The 14,796-nt window shown below is 41.3% G+C and overlaps 1 protein-coding gene across 4 annotated transcripts in view; it reads left to right on the top strand.

Moving 5' to 3' along the window:
* The window catches only part of KDM3A (lysine demethylase 3A), a 33,170-nt gene extending 20,687 nt beyond the window's left edge, over positions 1 to 12,483 (top strand). For all 4 annotated transcript variants that reach the window (XM_072862299.1, XM_072862298.1, XM_072862301.1 and 1 more), the window contains exons 13-26: positions 1,098 to 1,250; positions 1,481 to 1,576; positions 1,906 to 2,033; positions 3,833 to 4,019; positions 4,558 to 4,727; positions 5,542 to 5,778; positions 6,196 to 6,367; positions 7,327 to 7,417; positions 8,002 to 8,132; positions 8,934 to 9,053; positions 9,146 to 9,285; positions 10,809 to 10,985; positions 11,068 to 11,202; positions 11,739 to 12,483. In XM_072862299.1, the coding sequence (XP_072718400.1) occupies positions 1,098 to 1,250; positions 1,481 to 1,576; positions 1,906 to 2,033; positions 3,833 to 4,019; positions 4,558 to 4,727; positions 5,542 to 5,778; positions 6,196 to 6,367; positions 7,327 to 7,417; positions 8,002 to 8,132; positions 8,934 to 9,053; positions 9,146 to 9,285; positions 10,809 to 10,985; positions 11,068 to 11,202; positions 11,739 to 11,819 (2,018 nt within the window). In that variant the 3' untranslated portion in view covers positions 11,820 to 12,483. The remainder of the gene's footprint in view (positions 1 to 1,097; positions 1,251 to 1,480; positions 1,577 to 1,905; positions 2,034 to 3,832; positions 4,020 to 4,557; positions 4,728 to 5,541; positions 5,779 to 6,195; positions 6,368 to 7,326; positions 7,418 to 8,001; positions 8,133 to 8,933; positions 9,054 to 9,145; positions 9,286 to 10,808; positions 10,986 to 11,067; positions 11,203 to 11,738) is intronic.
* Positions 12,484 to 14,796: the final 2,313 nt, after the last annotated feature.

Genomic DNA, 14,796 nt, shown 5'->3' with positions numbered 1-14,796 from the left:
ACCCCCTTCATTCTGTTTTGGGGAAATGGGAGGATTGGCCTAAAAAATGGTAAATACAGCGCATGTTTTTAAAAGGCAGAGAAGAATGGAACTGGTGATATTTAGACCTCTGTCTCCTGGAAGAATTTTGAAGCAAGTAGTCAAACAATTTTTACCTCCTACTTAAGAACAAATTGTGCCAAGCTATTCTAGTTTTGTTCCATACATAGTTAACGGGCATTATAAAGAAGAAAAGCAACAGATGTCTTAGATCCTGGTGTGGTTTTTTTAGCATACGTTATATGTGGTCCTCATAACTTGCTTTCAAAATTAAGAAACATTGTGGGCAGAAAAGTTTGAGAGAAGTTACAAGTGTGGCAGGAGGTAGGAGGAGGCAGATGTGTGCTTTTTGGCTAGTCTAGTTTTCTAGCTGGCGACATAATGAAACGAAGATCAGGCTAAAATAATCTGTCCATAATGCAGCCCTGGAAGGGCTGGTAATTTTTCCAAAGATACTGTCAATGTTTGGGATGTTTTGAGCGAACTAAAGTGACTTGGGGTGAGGAAAGGTGCAATATCCTGGGTAAGTAAGAAACCTGAACAGTAGTGGTCATTTCTTCAGAGAAGAACAACGGAGCAGGTGATCATTCTGAGAAGGTCTGATACACACCTATAAACATATAGAACCACCTGCTAAAAGGAAGAGAACTACTTGCCCAGTATGCTATTGAATAGAGAACGAGGACAAGCTGGTTGTGGCAAGCTAGACATTAAGCTTAGCTTGCTAGTAGAAACTTGATTTTTTTTTCTAGGGTAGCTGTGGAATTTCCACATAGGAGAATGTCAGCAGTGTGCGTGTTAACTTGGGCAAATACATGTCAGGAGTAACGGATGTAGTTGGTGCTGCACAGGAGAAAGCAAAATTATCTTGATTGCTTAGACTCCATTCTGGACCTACTTTTCTGAATCTGTAACAGCAAAGGCTTTGTTTTGGAGTTCCAATACAAAAACAAGTCTGAGTCTTATATCACTAAAATATTTTAATGTGGCTATATTTAACATACAAATATTTCGTTTTGTTTAAACTAACACTTTGACTAATCTGTCAATTACCACAGGACAGGTAGCCTGGAAGCGTGCAGTTCGTGGAGTTCGAGAAATGTGTGATGTCTGTGACACCACAATCTTCAACCTTCATTGGGTCTGCTCTAAGTGCGGCTTCGGCGTGTGTGTGGATTGTTACAGGATGAGGAAAAAAAGCTCACATGAAGGTGAGAATGCATATTGCTACTTCAAACAAAGAGGGGAGAGGGGACGGAAAACCTGTATTTTGAACTTGGAAATCAATAACAACCTTAAACAACAAGACAGTAAGCCTTCCCAACAAAAAGAACGTGTTGTAGACCTGTGGTTTGGTATATCAATAATAGTAAAATATGTAGCTTTCCAGAGGAGGATGAAAGATGCACTAATAAAACAACTTAATGGTTTTGTTTTACAGATGATGACTCAGATACTTTCTCCTGGTTTAAATGTGTGAAGGGGCAGGTACATGAACCAGAGAATCTAATGCCTACACAAATAATTCCTGGAAAAGGTATTTTAAATATTTGACTGGGATGACTAAATACTGTAGGTTTTTGCTGTCTTTATGTTGTTGATATTGTACTGAGTTAGGGGTTTTTTTAGTAATAAAGTTAGTAAAAGCTTAGTATTTATTGTCCAAAGACTGGAATAGCCTGTGTACTTAGTACTATTTTATTATCTTTGACCTTTACAAAGAAGTAGCAGAACTTCTTGTTTAATGATGAACTGTGTTCGTGTACTATGGTTTACCTGCATAGCATACACAATTTCTTAGAAAGTGTTACTGAATGCTGGATGTTTTAATTACACATGAGCTCACTAATGGCTCTTTTTCTTCAGCTCTCTATGATGTTGGTGATATTGTTCACTCCGTAAGAACAAAATGGGGAATAAAGGCAAATTGTCCTTGTGCAAATAAGCAGTTCAAGGCACTATCAAAGCCAACTCTAAAGGAGGATTCAAAACAGGTATTGCTACTGTCTCGTACTATGTCTGTGTAGTATAAGTTTGCCTCAGTCTACTACCTGTATTTGAAGCCAATGGTAATTGACTTTGTAGGTATGCCAATCCTGACCACCGCTGATAACTCCACCACGTAGGTTTGTGTTCAAAATATGTATTCAGTCTTCATCTTTCTGATTCAGTTCTTTAAGTTTTGGGGAAAATCTCACTGTATCCCTTTGACACGCTGATGCCTCAGTAAGTGACTTATCCTTGAAAAACGCTCAGTGAGGATTTTTTTAGAGCAAAAATGGGCTTAGATTGAGAGAACCCTTAAGAGAAGAGTCTTAAGAACAGACTAGTGGGAATGGTTGCGAAGCGTAGGCTATCCCTTGGGTCCTGGAGATGTAACACATGCAGCATCTAAAAGAGTAAGTAGGATAGAAGAGCACTGGAATTCATAAAATAACTGAACATGAATAAAATTGTGAGGGCTAGAGCAGTATGGAGAAGCACTGATTTCTCTGGGAACCCTGGTAGAAAGTTTGCTGCTCATTATATTAAAAAAAAAAAAACAACAAACCAAACAAACACCATATGTTTATTTGTAAATGGATGTAGTATTTGTTTGCTTTTGAAAATAGAGCACAAATTAATGGCTTAGTTTTACAGCATCTTGCAAGGAACCAGCTGAATTAAGTAATTTTAATTTTGTTGTATGCTTATTCATAAACTTATTTTGAGAATAAATGTGTTATCTTAAGTGTAAGAAGCAGGCTGAACTTGATTTTGATGTTGGTAATCAATAGAAGAGACAAAAAGTACTGTGAAGTGTTAGAAGCGAGGAAGATGGTTACATGATTCAAAAGTTAGCCTATGACTGGCCTAGCTTCGGTCTTCTGTTTCTCGAGATTTCCTCTGTGACCCTGGACAACCAGCTGCATTGAAGTTTATCTAAACCTCTCTTTCTGTAAAATTAGGTACTGCACTGGTTGTGTGAGGGTAAGCTTATTAAAGCTTGAAGCATTTGATGTTATGTCATGTTTGGAATCCTTACCAAGCATCAGCAGTCATTAAGAGATGAAATAAAGAATGTAGCTATAGGCAGACACAGGTGCAGAATAATTTCTTGACTGGAAGGTATTTGAGCAGAGAAGAAATTTAGCCAGTCATGCAGGAATCCCAGGCCAAAGCAGTAGTTCTGGTTAGTCTGTTACCTAGAATCTCCAAATCAGCTCCATAGGAGATGTACAGTAGTCCACTACTACTGGTACTGTCCAGATGTACAGTACCCCACTTTTATTGTACAGTAGTCATCTCTCTGCAAAAAGCATCTGTGCTGGCCAGGCCGGTGCTGCACTCATGCGCAGGTGTATTTTAGACCTGGCAGGTGAGTGGACTTTTGCCACCTTCTTAAGATAAAAATTTAGGAGTGTATTTGTTTTAATCTCCTGAACTAGACCTCCAGCTGAGCCCTGGTCTGAACATCAGCTATCACTAGAATTGCGAGCGTGCTGCTATTAAAACTGCATTTGGTTCCCAAAGCAGTCCCAGAAAATGTGTCTGGGAAACTCAGCTTTCTGTGCTCATCTTGAGGGGTGATGGCCTGTGTTGCCTGCTCTTAAAGTTGGGAGATCTCGAATCCTGCTGGTCCGTCATCTGTGGCTGATACTGCGATGCAATGCTGACCTCTTGTGGAGATCAGATATTTTTTGAAGGGCTAAACCATTTTTCTGGTAAAAGAATGAATTTGGACATGCTACTGCTTGCTTCCCCTTTCTGAGTAGAGTGTGTTTGTGTCTGAGTTCTCGCTTTGTTTTTTCAGAACTTGGTACCTGGAGAGAGGACCAGCCTTCAACATAACAGTTTTGTCCTGAGCCCACAAGTCACTACACATGATCCTCCTCTAAAGTCAGCAATTGGAAGTAAACAAACTGCTTCAGTAAATACTTCTCCTTCATTGAGTTGGTTATCAAATCTAACAAGTGGAAACGTGAATAAAGAAAACAAAGGTATGTGCAGAACCAGTGAAGAGTGAACCCTTTGTGGCTGTTTGTCAGAAGAATGTAGATCAAACCCAGCAATATCTTGCATTGAGAATGATATCATCTGCCTGCTGGGATGGGCGTTTAGTGCCTGTGGCAATGACTTGGAGTAAAACCTGGCAGGGTTAGCATATTCTTTTTTGAAAACCGGATTAACATCCCATTGATGCAAGTATTCTTGAAAATTCAATTTGAGAATGTATTAATTTTAGAATGTGTAAATTTAGAACTTTAAAAACTTTGGAGTGTTGAAGAGAGTTAAGTGAAAGGAGTATGTCATCTGCATGTATTGAGAGGATAGAGAGAGAGAGAGAGAGATATGTACATACATACATGTATGCATATAGGAGTATCTTGTTGTCTTAAAAAAACCAACCAAACAAACAAACAAAAAAAACTACCAAAAAACCCCAAAAAAAGCATATAAATCCAAAGCATATACTTCTCATGGTTCAGGGGATTGATCCTTGCTTCATTCTCAGATGTATTCTTTTCTTCATTTCAGAGAAACTCCTTGTACCTGTTTCAAAGAATGAAAATAAACCTCTCCAGACACTCCCTAGTTTAGCTAAGCCGGCTGCAGCCCTGCAGACATTCAACAGTGCAATATTAACACCCGTGAGCAACAATAACACAGGTTTCTTGCGGAATCTGTTGAACTCTTCTGGAGGAAAGGTATATGAAAAATTTTGTTTTACAGGTTTGAGTTGATACCAGGCTTAGACCACTGTTCTAAACCTGTGAACAACTACCACAGACGTTTGTCACAGTAGGTAAAACTCTGTCTTCATTTGGGAAAAAGGATTTAATTCAGTGTCTATGTTGCAGTGCTCCAGTTAGTGCTTTGTAGAGTAGTAGCTTAGTGGTACTACCAGCAAGTCTTGTTTGGTGAGGGATTGGGAACCAAGTGATAAAGCAGATGAATCTACGTAGGCTAGCGTCTGGCAGGTGCATTAATTGGCATGTCCATTAAGCTCAAAAAAGAAACTTCAAGGAACTTACAGATGGGGGAACAACATTCTGTGGTGGGTGACTACCTTTCTCATACCTCATTTCCAGACTGGTTCACTTCAGATGTTCCTGGGCTTTGTTTGCGCTTACAGATATGACTTCAAAATGGTGGGGTAAAATATTGGCCTTGAGAATTCCTTGATGAAACTGCATTTCTGCTCTTTGATATCAAGTGCTGTTCTGTGCTGCATTTCATGGTTTTCTGCAGCGTTGCTGAAATGTAAATCAGAGCAGAACTTCTTATGCCAGAATGCTGTAGACAAAAGTGCCAGAAATGGCATTGGCATTTAATGATGGTGAGTTTCTAGACAGCAAAGTTCTGCAGATTTTTGTTTCTCCGCGTGATTGTGAGCTCAAGTGAAAAATCTTGAAAGTGGCAAATATCTTCTTTAAAGTCTGCAGGACAAGGCAACAGAAAAGTGCACCAACTTCCTTTTTTTTTGTTGTTGTTTCTCTCTTTTTTTTTTTTTTAAATCAGACAGACAATGGACTCAAGAGTACACCCAAAATCCTTGATGACATTTTTGCTTCCCTTGTGCAAAATAGAACCATTACAGACTTGCCTAAGAAACCTCAAGGATTGACTATAAAGCCTACGATAATGGGCTTTGATACGCCTCACTACTGGTTATGTGATAACCGCTTGCTATGTCTTCAAGATCCCACCAATGAAAGTAATTGGAATGTCTTCAGGGAGTGCTGGAAGCAGGGACAGGTATTTGAGTTCTTCTGGTTTTTCCATTTTCAGTTCATGTGCTTTGCACTTTAATTGAACTGCAGGCACAAACTTACTGTAGTGATAAGCAATGCTAAACCTTCGTAAAATGTACCATGAACACTGTTAGATCCTTGGATAAAAGGATGTGTATTTTACTATTTGAAATCAGTTTCTAAACACACTGCTGAACTTACGGCTCAGTATAAAAAGCTGCCTCATAGCTTGAAATAAAGAGTGATCAAATGCACGGCATAATTCTGGTAAGGCAGGCTGAGCATTTATTTTGGAAAATACAGTGTTCGCAAAGTGTCTGTGTTCAGGTGTTCAGTATGTTTTATGCATTGCCCTGTTTTGTTTGGAATTAGAATTTTTGGTGTTTAATAATTCTTCAGAATATGTTATTCTTCTTCATAGCCTGTAATGGTGTCAGGAGTGCATCACAAATTAAACGCAGACCTCTGGAGACCAGAGTCCTTTAGGAAGGAATTTGGCCAACAGGAAGTAGATCTAGTTAACTGCAGGACCAATGAAATCATCACTGGAGCTACTGTAGGGGATTTCTGGGATGGATTTGAAGATATTTCAAGTAAGTAGTGTGAATTTTTGTTCCAATAGGTAAAATATTCAGCAGCAATACTCTTGCCCTAGCACAAAATTGTCATCCTTAAGCAGCCTCCAGCAGTGTAAAAGATGTTCCAGGCTTTTTCTTCATCGTGGAGAGTGTGTCTGCAATGTATTCTCACCATGTATGCCTGTGGGATGGTGAACTGGATAGAAACTGTCGGCCCCATGGAGGACTCTCCTTCAGGAGTATGTTTGGCTGCCTTTAGTCTTTTGAGGAAACATTTGGAGAGAGTTTGGGATCTTCCTAGCAAGCAGGTTCACCTGTCAGCTTTTTTGCCCGATTGAGTGAAACATAAAAGAGCATGTGTAGGGTTGGTGCTCACAGGGTAACTGGGTTCTGCTGTCTTAACTTGCGGGTGCCTTTTGCTCCCAAGGAACTAAAGTTATTTTGTATAAAAATGGGTTTAGGGGAGGCAAGCATGAGGTTTGGCATTGTTTTCACTTCTAGGTGAAAACAAAACTTTTTCCAGGAGAATTAATACTTGCCATGGCGTCTGGAGTTGTACTTCATCTGTTTCTGTGATGTGAACTTACAGAATTTGGTACCTGGGGCAAGAAGAGAGGGAGCTGGGAGGCTCACTTACACCTTTCTTTTCTGTTACTTGATCTTTGAAAAGATCTGGCTTTATCAGCTTCTCGAGCCTCAAACACAAAACAGATGCCTGAGCTAAACTGTAGGATGTGCTTGAGGAGGGGAGCTGGTAAAGGCTGGTCCAGTCTGAAATCTCCTGTTGTAACACGTTTGTCACGGCAGTAATACCCAACTGTGGTGTCAGATGAACTTGTGTCTCTTTTGGTTCTACATAAATAGTTGTGGAATGAACGTGATTTGAAACCAAGATAAGGATTTCTTTGTCTTGATTCTTTGGATTTTGAGTTGTACAACTATTGAAAATTGACTTGTTTAATATTTGACAATAGGTCGCCTGAGAACAGAAGAAGGAGAGCCGATGGTGTTGAAGCTTAAAGACTGGCCTCCAGGAGAAGACTTCAGAGATATGATGCCTTCTCGGTACGAATTTACAAAGAAACTGTTCACCTTTTGTGTGGTACACCCCCAAAATAATGGAATGTAGGAATTCTCTTATGTTTTGACACCTGCTTCAGCTTTGAGCAGCAGTTGGTCACATGTGAACTATTTTGTTTCTCGGAGATGCCTGACATAGCTGGAAATGCTAAACAAGTCTTATGATAAATTTTTATGTAGTTCATTGTATTTATTGCCAAGTAAAGTGAGTACCTAAAATTGCTAATAATTGGTTAAACTTTGGAAGCTTCCTAAAAGCCTGAATCATTTTAAAATCTAAAGTTCAGTTGAAGCTTATTTTCTTGCCAAACCTTTTAAAGTATTCTGACTTACTCTGTTTGATATTAGTTGAGATGATTACACAAGGAAATAGCATTACTCCAGAGCAGTTAAATTTGTTTATCTGCTATATTCCTGTGTCTTGCTTGTTTTGTTCCTCTTTGTGGTTTCCAGTAAACACACTGGGGGAAGGAGTACAGTTTCTTGACTGGAGAAAGCTTTTGTTGCAGTCTATTTTAGTCTGCTTTTTTTATCAGTTTCTAACATTAAATTGTGCTGTATTACTTTAGGTTTGATGATTTGATGAAAAATATCCCATTGCCAGAATATACTAGGAGAGGCGGCAAGCTCAACCTTGCCTCTCGACTTCCCAACTATTTTGTGCGACCAGATTTGGGCCCAAAGATGTACAATGCATATGGTAAGGAATTTTTCACTCTAAAGGTCATGTTGTCCACACATTCAAATTAAAATTTACTGTAAATTAAATTAATCCTTGCTGTTGTAGACAATTTGATTAATCCCGTTGATCTGAAAACTGAATTTTGGCTCATTTGTAGGTACTAGTGATGTCCAGAGCATTATATGATGTTATTAAATGTTTTTTGTCCAGGTGGGTTCAAGCCAATAATATTTATTCCCAGTCTTCCAATCAGCTTGCTCCACGTGTGGATACACAACCACTCTTCCTTATAGCTGGCCACGTGTATTTGTTGTTTTGCTACTTCTGGCTGTATCACTTATGTTACTTCTCCTTTTTGGGCTGTATCAGTTCTTAATCTCTTCTTGAGCAGTTCTTTCCATGGCTAATTCATCTGCCGTCACTCAAAAGGCATTTAAAACTTTAAGCGGGCTCATGGCCAGTAAAGAGATTGTGGCTAGTAAATACTGTAGCAGCTGCCTTTTAGAGGGACTGTTTCTCAGAGTGCTTTATTCTAAACTGCTCTAGAAAAACCCTGTTTTAGCAGGACTTTAATATGACTTTTATGTATCATACAGGCTAGGTATAGATAGAGGTTGATGTGTCAGCCTGTAAACTAATCGCTTGGGAAGACACAAACAAGGTGGGGCAGGGTCCTGGATAAAAAGTATATTGCTGTACTGGAGTCGTCTGCTGATAAAAGTAGAAGCTCTCTGGTCTTTTCAGATCATGCTGCTGAGAGGGGCATAAGGTTTCTTTTTGTCTTACTAATGTGCCTGCTCCTTTTTTCTTTTTTTTCAGGCTTAATAACACCAGAGGATAGAAAATACGGCACAACGAACCTCCATTTAGATGTGTCTGATGCAGCGAACGTTATGGTTTATGTGGGCATCCCCAAAGGCCAGGCTGATCAGGAAGAAGGTGAAGTCTTTCTTGTGTTCTGGGGGGGTTATTCCTGTGGGTGGAGGGAAGGAAGGCCCTTTAGTGTAACTGCTCGTGTTTACTCTCAACAGAAGTGCTTAAAACCATACAAGATGGTGATTCTGATGAATTGACAATTAAGCGTTTTACTGAAAGTCGAGAAAAACCTGGAGCTCTGTGGCACATTTATGCTGCTAAAGATACAGAGAAGATCCGGGAATTCCTTAAAAAGGTAAGCCGTTATATCTGGAAAACTGATCTTCTGTCTGTGTAGGCTTGCAAATACGTATTGTGGGACTCCTCTCCTCCTGTCTATCCCAGCTCTTCTGGAAATAAATGTCCTTGAGTTGTATCCAAGACAAAACTTCTCATGTGCTATGAATTTTTTGGGATCTGAGGAGGGTAGTGAGTTGAAGGGTGAAGTTATCCTGGGTGTAGATACACTGCTTTTGCCCGCACTTCTTCTAGCACAAGTAAGGATGTTATGTAATGAACAAAAAAATAGCTGGTTTAGATTTAAGGAAAACCACAGTTTAATCTTAAACTAGATCCTGCTTAAAAGCATGCATGTGAGATGTTCTTGGGAAATGTCAGAGCAATATGTGGTGCATAAAGTTCTTCCTTGTTCTCTCCCTCTTCTACCTTTTTTTTCCCCATAACTTTATGAGGTTTGGATTAAGGGAAAAGCATGAGGTATTTTGGGTGATGTTTTCATGGGAGTTAAAGGTTTAGTAGAGATGTGATAGTGCATCCAAAAGGGCTCGTTTCAGTATTTAAATTCACCCCAAATGGGACAGAGTTCTTGGTCGTCTTAGTTCTGGAACGGCTTTGGTGCTCTAAAAGTGGAAAGAGCCAATATGTTGATGTTTAAAAGGATAAATGGGATGATCTGAACAACTGTTGGCCTTGTCAGCCTGACTACTGCCTTGGGCGGAAGCATAGACAGGCTACAGCAGATTTGTTTAGTATTAACAAAGAACAAATCTTATACGTGATAAAACATGATACTGAATTTGATAAGCGTTGGCGTTCTGAGTTTTGACATCTGTCTCTCACGCCTCTTCTTGGTCCCTCGTAGCATACTTGCCTGCAGGTGTGAGGCTTTCAGCAGCTTGTCGTGGAGCAGAACCAAGCTGTTTATCTCCTCCCAAATGAGTTTTGGGGCTTCGGTTCTGGGTGTAAACGATTCCCACAGCAAATTGGATTTATAGTGAAACTTTTTGCAGAAATTCTCTCCCCACAGCCCTCAAATTTCTCTTCTAAATCGCTTGTTGTGCCTCCCAGCCTTGTACCTCCTGAAAATCTAGTTAGCATCCTCTGCTTTGGTCAGTGAGCACACTGACTAGTGCTGGCCTCAGGGCAGACATCCGCTAAATTCCACACTCAGTAGTTTCTTCCAGTTACAGGCTCTAGTAGCGTAAGAGTATTGACCCCATACCTGACGGGGGTTCCCACTGTGAACGCGCGAGAGTCACTTCACCCTTCTGTTTCTTCTTACTGTAAATTGGGGTTACTTGCGTTTCCTATATCCACATTTGCAACGTGTCTGTGAAGCAAGAGGGACGGAGAAATGATGAAGCCTTGCCAAACTAAGGACCGAACAAGAATGCAAAACTTTCCTGGTGTAACTTTACACCTGAACACATGGCGCAAGTCACTCCATCTGGCATGTGTGCATGTGGAATACCACGGATACATCTTGATTGTCCAGTGAGGCTGGTATATTATAATACCTGTCGTCTTGTGACTTTCCAGGTTGCGGAAGAACAAGGTCAAGAAAACCCTGTAGATCACGATCCCATTCACGATCAGAGTTGGTACTTGGACCGATCGCTAAGAAAACGCCTTCATCAAGAGTACGGAGTTCAAGGCTGGGCTATTGTACAGTTTCTAGGAGATGTAGTTTTCATCCCAGCAGGAGCTCCGCACCAGGCAAGGACCAGGGACGCTGTTACAGCCTGACGGCTTGGGCAGACTTTTGAGCGCATGGCTAACGCTTGTCTCTTCTCTCTAGGTTCATAATTTGTACAGTTGTATTAAAGTTGCGGAAGACTTTGTATCCCCAGAGCATGTCAAACATTGCTTCTGGCTCACTCAGGAATTTAGGTATCTGTCGCATACGCATACGAACCATGAAGACAAACTGCAGGTAACTTACCAATGCTCAAGATGAACCCTGCCCCTCTGAACCCTTTCAAAAAAACCTGCCACAGAACAACAAAGAGCCCTCACCAAACCTGGCAGGAGCGTGTCCACACAACCCAAGTTGCTTTCTTGTTCAGGTCAGCTTTAACGCCTTGGATCTGGAAGAGGAATTTCCGTAGGTTTTTGAATTGTTACAGGTTTTTAGTAGTTTTGAGGAAGCCTTTTGAAGCTTCCCTGAGGTTCTTTTGAAATGTTTCTTTCTTCCATTTCTTCTGTTTTCCCTCTAGCTGAGCTTGCAATACTGTCCTCAAGCTACAGGGTTTCAGTTCATACCCTGTTAGAATTTGAACCTTATTCTCACGAGTTAGTGATTTAAGCGCAGCTCGTGCAGATGAGCATGTCGAAGCTGAAAGGAGAGCTGCACAGGGCATGGGGAAGAGGGAAAGCTGTGCAAGTGTTCTCTGTACATCAGAGGCTTCCAACCTGACCCCAGCCACGCTGTTTACGTGTAAAACTCAACGCCTTTTCCTTCCCTCCTAGGTGAAGAATGTCATATACCACGCTGTTAAAGATGCAGTCGGGATACTGAGAGCTAATGAATCCAGCCTTAGCAGACCGTAAAGTGGAAAGCCTTAACCACACATGATGAAATGGAAGCGTCGGCAGCTGTTTTAACTACTCAGTCAGGACCTCTGTGGACTTTGAGATTATATGAATGTTACCTCATCTTCCTTTCAGCAGTACCAGAGGATCGTGGTACTATGTTCTGTGTATTCTTCCAATGTTTACAAACCTGATATGTATATGTAGTAATATGTATGGACTGTGGCATACTGTGAATGCTCAGTTGCAATAGAACTTTATATGGAGTTGCTCTCCAAACTGTACAAAATACCTCCTATAGAACTGTCGGAAACTATTCCAAATTACTCATTTGAAACATATTATTCAAGACGTTGTAAAGCTCCAATTTTTAAAATGTATTTTGGGGTGGGAGGAAGTACGGAGTCACCCGATTTAATAACCAATTTACATAACAATAAGAATGCAGTTCTGGAATTTCACATTAACATAGAACTAGCATTTAAAAGTAGCTTTAAGCTATTGTATAGTAACATAGAGATGGGGGTTCACCATCTTTAGGTAAATGTATTTAAATTTCTAAATGTTAAAAGAAACTTTTAATCAAATGTCTTCTGTTTGAAACCGCTCTTTAATTTGAACTGATGTTTGATTCTCTGGTTTTTAACACTGAATGGTCTACATAAAATTCTTCTATTTCAGATATTGTTCCTTGCCTGGCTTCTTCAATTGACTGTTAAAATGTAACTCCTTTGGTGCAGTGCTTTGAAACGCAAAAGAAAATTGTGTATCCTGTACTGTTCATACTGGGTTTTAAAGTCTCTGAAGGCTTAGGGCATGGAATTTAGTGACAGATCTGTTTGTAGCTTTTCTTGGTTCACCAAAAGGTGGCTTACCTTGATGCTCAGCCAGTGCCACTACTACGGTCTGTATCAAATGAGCTTTGCAGCTTCAGTCCTAAATGGCACACGCGTTGCTCCAAAATTACTTTGAGAAAGACTGAAAATGTCATAAAACTTGAGGTTTTGAGACTCAAAAACTGGGGTCAAGAGTGGAAAAGTGCATCTCTCACCTAACAAGATAAGTGGAGATAAAATGGACCTGTCTGTTCTCCACAGCCTTTCCAGCACTGAGGTGCACAGGATCGCTGGTGGGAAGAGCCAGGCAGGAGGGGAACCTCCTAGTCAGCCAAAAGTCACTTTTCTGAACTTCCTGTAACAGATGGACAAACTCTGGGCAAATTCCCCTCCCTGTGGTACTTCACCTGCTGCAAATGATCAGCTTCAACTGCTCTGAGTCTGTCGCAGGGGACAGGAGTTTTTTCAAAGGAACTTCCTCTTATCCATCCCTCGGTATCTGGAGCGGAGCTGAGACTGCAGTGACTTGCAGGGAGTCAGTCTCTTAATCGAGTTAGAATAAAGTGGGCTCATAAAAGGTTTATCTACTGTGAATAGGTGCATCTGCTTCCTTCCTCTCAAAATTGAGAACAACTCAAGCAGCAAAAGAAAACCCTAACTGAAGGTGGTGTGTGGTTATTGCCTGGCTGGTCCGTGCGCATGCCTTCCCGAAGGCTGTCTGCAGCGGCCTGCTCCAGGGCAGGTCCCGTTGTGTGTCAGACCTGCAGCTCCTTGTGACCGTTCACAGATCTGTAACGATGGGTGAGGCATGGAGGCAGCACAAGCGCTGCGGTGTTCTCCTTCTGCGGGGAAATGTTCTGGTTCGCTTGGCTTGTGCTGCTAGCTTAGATTCTGCTCAGCGCCACATCTTCACTGTGTTAGTGAGAACTTCCCTCTGTCTCTACTTGCTGAGGCCTCCGACAGTTTCTAGTTGCTTCAGCTGGCTTTAGTTCTAAAGTTAGAAGAGCAATAAACCCTTGGTTTGGCATTTCATGCTTGAACTAGTTAAGTATCCCTAAAGGCAACGCTTTAGCTGAATGGTCTTTCTTGCAGTATTGAGTTTGATGTAAATGAAACAAAGCAGTCTAATTGCTTTTCTTGGAGCCAGCTGCAGTATTTCGTGGTACCTGACCTCCCAGCAAGTGAGATGAGTCACAGTCATCTCCTGCACACTTATGCATGCACCTACAGATGAAAAGACCCATTGTTGTGCAACAGCAAAGCTCAAAATCCAACTTCAATCTGGTTTTATTGCAGCTGTTATCTACCCCATCTTACCAGCTCCTCAACTGCCTTTTTTTTTTTCCTCCTTTCTGCTCTGTTGTCTCTGGATTTTTAAGACCACAAGAAACAAATTGTCCCATCTGCCTGTTCTGGTTACATTTGGGGTGGCTTGAATCGCCCTGAGGCCTTGGGGTTACTCTGCCTGCTGGGGATTGTCCCTGTGGCAGGAAGGTGAACAGTGCTTGGCCCCTCCTTGCTTTTTAGAGCTGAAACTGGAAGCTGCTGGACACCATCCAGGTGTCTGCGTGCCTTGTCTGCTCTTCCACCCTTGCTGTTGGAATACAATTATATATAGGCTTACTTTTCTTTTGGCAAGCCTTCCTTAAAATCAGAAACTTTCCTTAAAATCAGGATAGCTGAAGCAAGCCTCCCCATTGGTGCAGTACTTCAGTGATGGAGAAAATACCAGATGAAGAGCTCTGGCCAGTGTCTGTTTGCCTGTAAGACTACTGTGTTCCGTTACTGGATTTGCAAGTGAGCAGAGCGGGTAACATGCCACTGTCTCAGCAGTCTGGTCTCAGAAGTCTGGTGGGTACCAGATTTAGTTTTTATAAATCTTGAAAGACTGAAAAATGTAATTACAGGGATTGGTTCTGGGGTCAGTTGTGGTCCCAGACCTGACTAACTGCTGTCTGCGAGACGCTGCAGTCACCTCCCTTGGCACAGCCCTTTCCACTGCCTCAGGGGCTGGTAAAACTATGTGAACACCATCCGACCACCACCGTGAGTCAGGGCACGCCTCCTACCTCTGCCAGCTGATTTCCCATCACTTTCACCCCGTCCGTTTTAAGCTTGGCTCTTCAAGCTGTCTCTTCCTTAGCTGGGCTCCTTTTTCC

The sequence above is a fragment of the Ciconia boyciana genome, chromosome 5 (assembly GCF_034638445.1).
Source record: "Ciconia boyciana chromosome 5, ASM3463844v1, whole genome shotgun sequence".
In the NCBI taxonomy this organism is placed as follows: Eukaryota; Metazoa; Chordata; class Aves; order Ciconiiformes; family Ciconiidae; genus Ciconia; species Ciconia boyciana.
Note: the sequence above shows the minus strand (reverse complement) of the source record. Positions and strands in the feature narration are given on the sequence as shown.